Below are 10,420 nucleotides of genomic sequence, written 5' to 3' on the forward strand. Positions count from 1 at the left end.
ATCAATTATTCCCATACCTTTTCCATCCCTCCATGCTCAGTTGGACCAAATAAGACGTTTGACAATCATTATCTGTGATGTTCTGGAGAATCAGAAAATGAATGGGAATGGAACGTTCAGGCATGTTGTCTATAACAGTTTGAAAACTGTGTGATACTGAATGTAATCTCGGAAACCCAGAACTAAAATCTCACATAATTGCATCAGATGCTTGATTAGGTTCTGGGGAGAGATACGATACTAGAGAAGTCAATTCAAGGTCTATTCCACTGAAATGACATGGAACTCAAAGCCAGTGTTGCCCAGTGCGTATTTTCCTTGACAGTGAAAAAGAATGACATTCATGTTAAAATGGAGCGATGGAAGAGCAGTAGTTATTTATTAAAGTTCTTCTGATCATGAGTATCAAACAACAAGCATTATGAAGGTTCTAGTTCTCAACTTTTGCATAAACATGTCCCAGATTAAAATAAAAAGGCAGACACTTCACATCAGGAAATAATTACATTTTGGCAGTTTATGGTTCTTTGGAGGAGGGTTTGTGTAGCAAAAAAGGAAGGAGTGTTTGTGCGCGTGCAGGAAGAATTGTTCATTACTTTATTTTACAGGGTCCTGGTGCAAGCTTTTGTTCCAGACCAGCACTAAAAGACCAGGATTGAAGAACACTATGTTAAAGGATGCTACATAGTCTATACAGGTAGCTGTGTATTTGCATAATCATGATCTAGGAGAGCTGGTGGTTCAGCACTGAAGACAAGAGGTTAGCTGGGTTGTGGAGTGTTTGATGCCAAGCTGCATTATGACACTGACCAGTGGATGGTACCAGAGCCATTTATAGAGGCTAAAATATGTCTCTGGATGGAACTAGCTACATTCATCTGTTTGCTACTAGGCCTATTCACAAGACACCAAACGGCAGAAAACAAACTGAAACAGTAGAGGGACTACCTGAAACTTGTCCAATAAGAACTGTTTTCCCTGGTTAAAACGTTTTACTACGATGTGCACTAATGAATACAGGCAGGCAGGTAGGTGTGTAGTAGTCCATCACGGTTCCATGTCAACTGACACCCTATTCCCTATCTTGTACACTACTATCCTCCATACAGTGCACTACTTTTAACCAGCGCCCCAAACTAGTGCACTATAGGAGGACTTGTGTCCCAAATGGCTCCCTATTCCCAATATAGTGTCTTTTTTTTCTTTTTTTTTACCAGGGACAAAAAAAGTTGCCATTTGGGACGTAATCAAAATGCTATTTTATATCATCAGTATTCCCAACGTTGATAGATTCGGCTTGATCTGCTCCGGTCCATGTGGTTCAGTTGCGATCGAGTGTTCGGTCGGTTAGCTCAAGTTTGTTACGGTCAGGGCCATTGTGGTTGCGGTAGGTGAGGCATACCCAGTCCACCAAGCACTGCTGTTGGGGTGGTTCTCTAAGGGACCAGGGTTGTAGAGCTCCAGGGATCAGGGGGGTAGAGGTGCCGTGGAGCCAGTCACCGAACACCGCGGTTGGGTGTAGTGTTCCAGGGACCGGGGGGGGTGAGGAGGTGACATGTACCCGGTCACCGAGCACTGCTGCCGGACGTAGAGCTGGAGCCTGAGCAGGAGCCACTGGAGCCTCGGTCCTCATAGATAGAGATCTCTATCTGGACAGGATGTGGTTAAAGGAAGGAACACACTCCAATAGGGTGGGTCTATAGCAAGGGGCTGGGTCTATAGCCAGGGTCTGGGTCTATAGCCAGGGTCTGGGTCTATAGCCAGGGGCTGGGTCTATAGCCAGGGTCTGGGTCTATAGCCAGGGGCTGGGTCTATCCAATACACACACACTGTACAAGATCCTTATTCTTGGGAGCCCACGTGTACTGTTGACTCTTCATCTCTCTCACTCCATCTCTTTCTCCCTCTCTTTAAATCTCCATACATGTGTACTGTTCACTCTCTCTCTGTCTATATTGTTTTTCTTCATCTCTGTCTTCGTGTTTTTCTTTATCTGTCTCTCCCACACACACACACAGAGCAGCAGTAGTAGCTGTAAGGATACGACCCTCATGCCCCTCTCGATGGGGTCAGTGATGAGTAGACCTCGGGGGGCGTAGATCTTCTCATTCTGCTCCTGGATGTACCTGCCTATCTTCTTCAACACCTGGGGGGGATTGAGAAAGAGGGGGGAGGAAAGGGGGAGAGGGAGAGAGAACAGAAAGAGGCAGGGAGAGAAAGAAATAACAAAAGAGGGGGACAGTATGACAGAAAGTAAGGAACATACACTATCATTCAAAAGTTTGGGGTCACTTAGAAATGTCCTTGTTTTTGAAAGAAAAGCTTCTTTTTTTTTGTCCATTAAAATAACATAAAATTGATCAGAAATACAGTGTAGACATTGTTAATGTTGTAAATGACTATTGTAGCTGGAAACGGCTGATTTTTAATGGAATATCTACATAGGCGTACAGAGGCCCATTATCAGCAACCATCACTCCTGTGTTCCAATGGCATGTTGTGTTAGCTAATCCAAGTTTATCATTTTAAAAGGCTAATTGATCATTAGAAAACCCTTTTGTAATTATGTTAGCACAGCTGAAAACGGTTCTGATTAAAGAAGCAATAAAACTGGCCTTCTTTAGACAAGTTGAGTATCTGGAGCATCAGCATTTGTGGGTTCAATTACAGGCTCAAAATGGGCAGAAACAAAGAACTTTCTTCTGAAACTTGTCAGTCTATTCTTGTTCTGAGAAATGACGGCTATTCCATGCAAGAAATTGCCAAGAAACTGAAGATCTCGTACAGCGCTGTGTGCTACTCCCTTCACAGAACAGTGCAAACTGTCTCTAACCAGAATAGAAAGAGGAGTGGGAGGCCCCGGTGCACAGCTGAGCAAGAGGTCAGTACAGTCGTGGCCAAAAGTTTTGAGAATGGCACAAATATTAATTTTCACAAAGTCTGCTGCCTCAGTTTGTATGATGGCAATTTGCATATACTCCAGAATATTATGAAGAGTGATCAGATGAATTGCAATTAATTGCAAAGTCATTCTTTGCCATGCAAATGAACTGAATGCCCCCCCAAAAAACATTTCCACTGCATTTCAGCCCTGCCACAAAAGGACCAGCTGACATCATGTCAGCGATTCTCTCGTTAACACAGGTGTGAGTGTTGACGAGGACAAGGCTGGAGACCACTCTGTCATGCTGATTGAGTTCGATTAACAGACTGGAAGCTTCAAAAGGAGGGTGGTTCTTGGAATCATTGATTTTCCTCTGTCAACCATGGGTACCTGCCAGGAAACACGTGCCATCATCATTGCTTTGCACAAAAAGGGCTTCACAGGCAAGGATATTGCTGCCAGTAAGATTGCACCTAAATCAACCATTTATCGGATCATCAAGAACTTCAAGGAGAGCGGTTCAATTGTTGTGAAGAAGGCTTCAGGGCGCCCAAGAAAGTCCAGCAAGCACCAGGACCATCTCCTAAAGTTGATTCAGCTGCGGGATCGGGGCACCACCAGTACAGAGCTTGCTCAGGAATGGCAGCAGGCAGGTGTGAGTGCATCTGCACGCACAGTGAGGCAAAGACTTTTGGAGGATGGCCTGGTGTCAAGAAGGGCAGCAAAGAAGCCACTTCTCTCCAGGAAAAACATCAGGGACAGACTGATATTCTGCAAAAGGTATAGGGATTGGACTGCTGAGGACTGGGGTAAAGTCATTTTCTCTGATGAATCCCCTTTCCGATTGTTTGGGGCATCCGGAAAAAAGCTTGTCCGGAGAAGACAAGGTGAGCGCTACTGTGTCATGCCAACAGTAAAGCATCCTGAGACCATTCATGTGTGGGGTTGCTTCTCAGCCAAGGGAGTGGGCTCACTCACAATTTTGCCTAAGAACACAGCCATGAATAAAGAATGGTACCAACACATCCTCCGAGAGCAACTTCTCCCAACCATCCAGGAACAGTTTGGTGACGAACAATGCCTTTTCCAGCATGATGGAACACCTTGCCATAAGGCAAAAGTGATAACTAAGTGGCTCAGGGAACAAAACATCGATATTTTGGGTCCAGGGCCAGGAAACTCCCCAGACCTTAGTCCCATTGAGAACTTGTGGTCAATCCTCAAGAGATGGGTGGACAAACAAAAACCCACAAATTCTGACAAACTCCAAGCATTGATTATGCAAGAATGGGCTGCCATCAGTCAGGATGTGGCCCAGAAGTTAATTAACAGCATGCCAGGGCGGATTGCAGAGGTCTTGAAAAAGAAGGGTCAACACTGCAAATATTGACTCTTTACATCAACTTCATGTAATTGTCAATAAAAGCCTTTGACACTTATGAAATGCTTGTAATTATACTTCAGTATTCCATAGTAACATCTGACAAAAATATCTAAAGACACTGAGGCAGCAGACTTTGTGAAAATGTATATTTGTGTCATTCTCAAAACTTTTGGCCACGACTGTACATTAGAGTGTCTAGTTTGAGAAACAGACACCTCACAAGTCCTCTACTGGCAGCTTCATTAAATATTACCCACAAAACACCAGTCTCAACGTCAACAGTGAAGAGGCGACTCCGGGATGCTGTCCTTCTAGGCAGAGTTCCTCTGTCTAGTGTCTGTGTTCTTTTGCCCATCTTAATCTTTTCTTTTTATTGGCCAATCTGAGATATGGCTTTTTCTTTGCAACTCTGCCTAGAAGGCCAGACCCCTGGAGTCGCCCCTTCACTGTTGACGTTGAGACTGGTGTTTTGGGCCTCAGGTTCTACTATGTGATTCTACTGTGTTCGTAATGTGTTTCTATTGTGTGGTTCTACTGTGGTGTTCTACTGTAGTGTTCTAGTGTGGTTTTCTACTGTGTGGTTCTAGTGTGGTGGTTCTACTGTAGTGTTCTAGTGTGGTTTTCTACTATGTGGTTCTAGTGTGGTGGTTCTACTGTGTTTATATTGTGGTCTTACTGAAGTTCTACTGTGGTTCTACTGTGTTCGTAATGTGTTTCTATTGTGTGGTTCTACTGTGGTGTTCTACTGTAGTGTTCTAGTGTGGTTTTCTACTATGTGGTTCTAGTGTGGTGGTTCTACTGTGTTTATATTGTGGTCTTACTGAAGTTCTACTGTGGTTCTACTGTGTTCGTAATGTGTTTCTATTGTGTGGTTCTACTGTGGTGTTCTACTGTAGTGTTCTAGTGTGGTTTTCTACTGTGTGGTTCTAGTGTGGTGTTCTACTATGTGGTTCTAGTGTGTGGTTCTACTGTGTGGTTCTACTGTGTTTATATTGTGGTCTTACTGAAGTTCTACTGTGGTTCTATTGTGGTGGTTTAGCCCGGTCTCACCTTCTCATAGCGTGTCTCCATACAGAGGAAGATGAGGTAGGCTGTAGCGCAGGCCAGACATCCCTCCAGGTAGGACTGGCCTCCCATCTTCTCTGCCTCCGCATAGTAAATATTCAACCTCTTCACTGTGTCCTCAAACAACGGCCGCTCAATCTGACAGAGACACACTCAGTTAGCTGTCTTTTCAGCCATTAGGGGGTGTGTGTGGTGTGTGTGTGTGTGTGTGTGTGTGTGTGTGTGTGTGTGTGTGTGTGTGTGTGTGTGTGTGTGTGTGTGTGTGTGTGTGTGTGTGTGTGTGTGTGTGTGGTGTGTGTGTGTGTGTGTGTGTGTGTGTGTGTGTGTGTGTGTGTTAGACTAGCCACCCTGCTCTCCAGCTCAGAAGGGAACTTGGTCTGGAAGCGGCAGGTGGTCCCTTCACTGTAGTCTCTCTGCAGGAACACCTTGTTGGCCAGAGATGCACTGTGCCTCAACTCTTGGAGGTTATGGAACTACAGGACACAAACACACATGCGAGCGAGTGTGCGCACACACACCCACCCACCCATATTTGGGGAGAGAGAGAGGAGAGAGAAAAAGGGGTGTGAGGAAGAGAGGGGGGGCGAGAGAGAGATTGTGGATAGAATTCTAATATGGATGAACTTTCTGGTTCTGAGGAAGCAGTGTGTATGACTCACCATGAGAATAAAACTAAACTGCTCATTCGCTCTCTCTCTCTCACACACACATCCTCTCTGTTCAAGAGATAATGTATACAAACAGTGGCTGATGTAGTCTTTAGAGGTATACGATGATAGAGGAGAGGTGTTCAATCAAAGTCTGTCTGGCGGTCCGTTGGATCACGGCCCAGACACAGACACACTATCTCTCCTCTCTCTCTAACTGGTCTTCTCTCTCTGTAGCTCTCTCCTTTCTTCTCTCCCTTCCCCCTCTCTCTTCTCTCTCTGTAGCTCTCTCCTTTCTTCTCTCCCTTCCCCCTCTCTCTTCTCTCTCTGTAGCTCTCTCCTTTCTTCTCTCCCTTCCCCCTCTCTCTTCTCTCTCTGTAGCTCTCTCCTTTCTTCTCTCCCTTCCCCCTCTCTCTTCTCTCTCTGTAGCTCTCTCCTTTCTTCTCTCCCTTCCCCCTCTCTCTTCTCTCTCTGTAGCTCTCTCCTTCTCTCCCTTCCCCTCTTCTCTCTCTCTCCTTTCTTCTCTCCATTCTCCTCTCTCTCTCTCTCTCTCTCTCTCTCCTTTCTTCTCTCCCTTCCCCTCTCTCTTCTCTCTCTCTCCTTTCTTCTCTCCCCCTCCTCTCACTCCTCTCTCTGTAGCTTTTTGTCTACCTCTCTCTCTCTCTCTCCGGACCATGCACACTGTTACAGCAGCCGGATCATGGAATTGAGCCAAGAGAAGAAGGCCCAACATCACAGAACAGCTCACAACAAATCAATCTCTGTAAGAACAGGGTTAGAAGGCTCAATAGGCCAACGATGGCACCAAATGGTCGTTTCCCCCCCATAAAGAAGCTCGATGTCCATAGTTGTGGACTTAGGCGTGGCTGAGGTGTGTAGGCCAGTCTAGTTTCTTGCTTTGGGAAACTAGTTTAGGCTGTTATGGTTCGTCAAGCTTGTTTCCCCAATGTGTCGCTGAATGAAAGGCAATAAAAAAGGCAGTTGGACCGAATAACGGAAATGAAAAGATCCGTCTAAATACGGAGATTTTCTCTCCTTGACCTCAATGGGTTGCTGTCCACGGTGCTGATATCTCTTTAATAGGTTTCAGCACTAGCACGGGCCAGCCTGCCTATACCGGATTAACGGCGGAACACTAGAGACAAAAAAATAAGAGCTCTGCTTTCAGCAAAACAGCTTAACGGCGCGAGGATTGCTTGTTTATCCCGGTTCTCGGTGCACAAGTTGTAGCATAGCCTGCCCTGGAAATGCTGTTTGTGCTACAAAGAGAATTCCTCTAACTAACCTCTATTCAGGCACGTAGCCTTCCTACACCTTTAATATGGAAATATAATGATATAGGGATTATATGATATTCACATACCATGTCGGTCAGGGTTGACCGAAGAAGTGTTAAAATGACAAGGCTTCAATTTCTAATCAAAGCAGACGATTTATTTGCCCAAATGAACCTGCCTGCCTGACCAGTTTGAGCAAATGTTATATTCGAAATTAACTTTTTATACGTAAATAAACAACTGTTGTGTTGATTTCTATCGTTGCCACGTAACAGAGATTGAAATGATTGTATGCTACACAATCCTTTCTACCATAGGGCTAACCTTGCTGTTACTGACAAAGCCATTCAAACGGTTCAGAATATAGGTTACAACCCTCTCCACAAGGCTACCTGCTCATATGAAAGACAGTATAACCATATGCCCATAGAGGTAAAGGGAAAGACATAGGCTAAAGAAGAGGATAGATTATTCTATTCATTCTCACCTCTGTCGCCATGTTTCCATCTGACGGCGTAAGGCTACTAGGACGAGTCCCGGAGCTCAAAGCGCTTTACTGGGACACGGGGACGGGTTGGAGGGCGGGAGGAAGAGACTGGGGGAGGAGAGGAGGATGAGAGGAGGGGTAGGGTGGGGCAGACAGCGGCGGGGGTTGGGAGGACCTCACACGAGGGGGTAGGGCGCGGGGCGTGGTCTATATATCATTGCGTAGCACTAGTGTACAGTCGTGGCCAAAGGTTTTGAGAATGACACAAATATTAATTTCCACAAAGTTTGCTGCTTCAGTGTCTTTAGATATTTTTGTCAGATGTTACTATGGAATACTGAAGTATAATTACAAGCATTTCATAAGTGTCAAAGGCTTTTATTGACAATTACATGAAGTTGATGCAAAGAGTCAATATTTGCAGTGTTAACCCTTCTTTTTCAAGACCTCTGCAATCCGCCCTGACATGCTGTCAATTAACTTCTGTGCCACATCCTGACTCATGGCAGCCCATTCTTGTATAATCAATGCTTGGAGTTTGTCAGAATTTGTGGGTTTTTGTTTGTCCACCCACCTCTTGAGGATTGACCACAAGTTCTCAATGGGATTAAGGTCTGGGGAGTTTCCTGGCCATGGACCCAAAATATTGATGTTTTGTTCCCCGAGCCACTTAGTTATCACCTTTGCCTTATGGCAAGGTGCTCCATCATGCTGGAAAATGCATTGTTCGTCACCAAACTGTTCCTGGATGGTTGGGAGAAGTTGCTCTCGGAGGACGTGTTGGTACCATTCTTTATTCATGGATGTGTTCTTAGGCAAAATTGTGAGTGAGCCCACTCCCTTGGCTGAGAAGCAACCACACACATGAATAGTCTCAGGATGCTTTACTGTTGGCATGACACAGGACTGATGGTAGCGCTCACCTTGTCTTCTCCGGACAAGCTTTTTTCCGGATGCCCCAAACAATCGGAAAGGGGATTCATCAGAGAAAATGACTTTACCCCAGTCCTCAGCAGTCTAATCCCTGTACCTTTTGCAGAATATCAGTCTGTCCCTGATGTTTTTCCTGGAGAGAAGTGGCTTCTTTGCTGCCCTTCTTGACACCAGGCCATCCTCCAAAAGTCTTTGCCTCACTGTGTGTGCAGATGCACTCACACCTGCCTGCTGCCATTCCTGAGCAAGCTCTGTACTGGTGGTGCCCCGATCCCACAGCTGAATCAACTTTAGGAGATGGTCCTAGCGCTTGCTGGACTTTCTTGGGCGCCCTGAAGCCTTCTTCACAACAATTGAACCGCTCTCCTTGAAGTTCTTGATGATCCAATAAATGGTTGATTTAGCTGCAATCTTACTGGCAGCAATATCCTTGCCTGTGAAGCCCTTTTTGTGCAAAGCAATGATGACGGCACGTGTTTCCTTGCAGGTACCCATGGTTGACAGAGGAAGAATAATGATTCCAAGAACCACCCTCCTTTTGAAGCTTCCAGTCTGTCATTCGAACTCAATCAGCATGACAGAGTGATCTCCAGCCTTGTCCTCGTCAACACTCACACCTGTGTTAACGAGAGAATCACTGACATGTCAGCTGGTCCTTTTGTGGCAGGGCTGAAATGCAGTGGAAATGTTTTGGGGGGATTCAGTTCATGTACATGACAAAGAGGGACTTTGCAATTAATTGCAATTCATCTGATCACTCTTCATAACATTCTGGAGTATATGCCAATTGCCATCATACAAACTGAGGCAGCAGACTTTGTGAAAATTAATATTTGTGTCATTCTCAAAACTTTTGGCTACGACTGTACATTCCTCTCCTTGTTTCCTTTCCTTCTGGTAATACAAACTGACTTTAGGAGATAGGAAATGTGGAAACAATATGGAGGAAGACAGGTTAAAGTAAGGAAGACAACAAAGTAAGGAAAGGAGACAAGGAATGTAAGGAAGCTACTTCAGACTATTGAGATCCACCCTGGGTTGTGAGGAGAGGATTGGAGAGGAACCTGGAGCTTCTGGCATGTGGTGGATTTGGGTTGTGAGGAGAGGAACCTGGAGCCTTCTGGCATGTGGTGGATTTGGGTTGTGAGGAGAGGATTGGAGAGGAACCTGGAGCCTTCTGTCATGTGGTGGATTTGGGTTGTGAGGAGAGGAACCTGGAGCCTTCTGGCATGTGGTGGATTTGGGTTGTGAGGAGTGGAACCTGGAGCCTTCTAGCATGTGGTGGATTTGGGTTGAGTAGTGACCATAGAGTTAGATAGAGGACTCTAGTGCCCAAAAGCCTGTTTTACCATGGGCAGCGCCATTGAGGACCATTCTGAAGTAGTCAACTGGATGTGACTTCCTATGGGTTAAGGAAGGATCACGAGTCCATCCAGGTCACCACAATGGATCAGCCAATGAATTATACTCCTGAGCAAGCACTCCATAACTGCAGGTGGCAGTAAATCACCAACCATGGCTTTATATCTGTTCAAACAACACAATGCAAGTGGCAGTGTGCACCCTTTCAGTTTGTTTACCAACTCATAGAAGTAGTAGATGAAGAATGGACTACTTCAAAATGGAGATGACCTCTATGGCGCTGCTTAGCTCTCACAGACGCCATAATGGGACAGATACAATGTCTACCTAAGTCTACGGTGCCCTGCACCAAACCTGCAGGGCACACTCTCTTTTTAAATG

At 45.5% G+C, this 10,420-nt stretch overlaps 1 protein-coding gene across 1 annotated transcript; it reads right to left on the reverse strand.

Annotated features, from left to right (window-relative positions):
- Positions 1 to 360: 360 nt before the first annotated feature.
- LOC106591929 (golgin subfamily A member 7B) lies at positions 361 to 7,874 on the reverse strand. Its single transcript, XM_014183198.3, has 5 exons — positions 7,745 to 7,874; positions 5,681 to 5,806; positions 5,319 to 5,471; positions 2,045 to 2,146; positions 361 to 1,649 (listed from the first exon to the last, which is right to left on the reverse strand). Exons 1-5 carry the CDS (start codon positions 7,754 to 7,756, stop codon positions 1,566 to 1,568), a joined length of 477 nt encoding a protein of 158 aa, XP_014038673.1. The 5' UTR covers positions 7,757 to 7,874; the 3' UTR covers positions 361 to 1,565.
- Between the last annotated feature and the right edge of the window lie 2,546 nt (positions 7,875 to 10,420).

This window comes from Salmo salar, chromosome 02 (genome assembly GCF_965601325.2).
Source record: "Salmo salar chromosome 02, fSalSal1, whole genome shotgun sequence".
Lineage (NCBI taxonomy): Eukaryota > Metazoa > Chordata > Actinopteri > Salmoniformes > Salmonidae > Salmo > Salmo salar.

Coding starts and splice junctions, on each gene's coding strand:
- LOC106591929 (XM_014183198.3), bottom strand. Junction 5,472..5,680: donor CTTCTGAGCTGGAGAGCAGG/GTGGCTAGTCTA, acceptor TGTCTCTGTCAG/ATTGAGCGGCCGTTGTTTGA. Junction 2,147..5,318: donor TGGAGACACGCTATGAGAAG/GTGAGACCGGGC, acceptor AATCCCCCCCAG/GTGTTGAAGAAGATAGGCAG.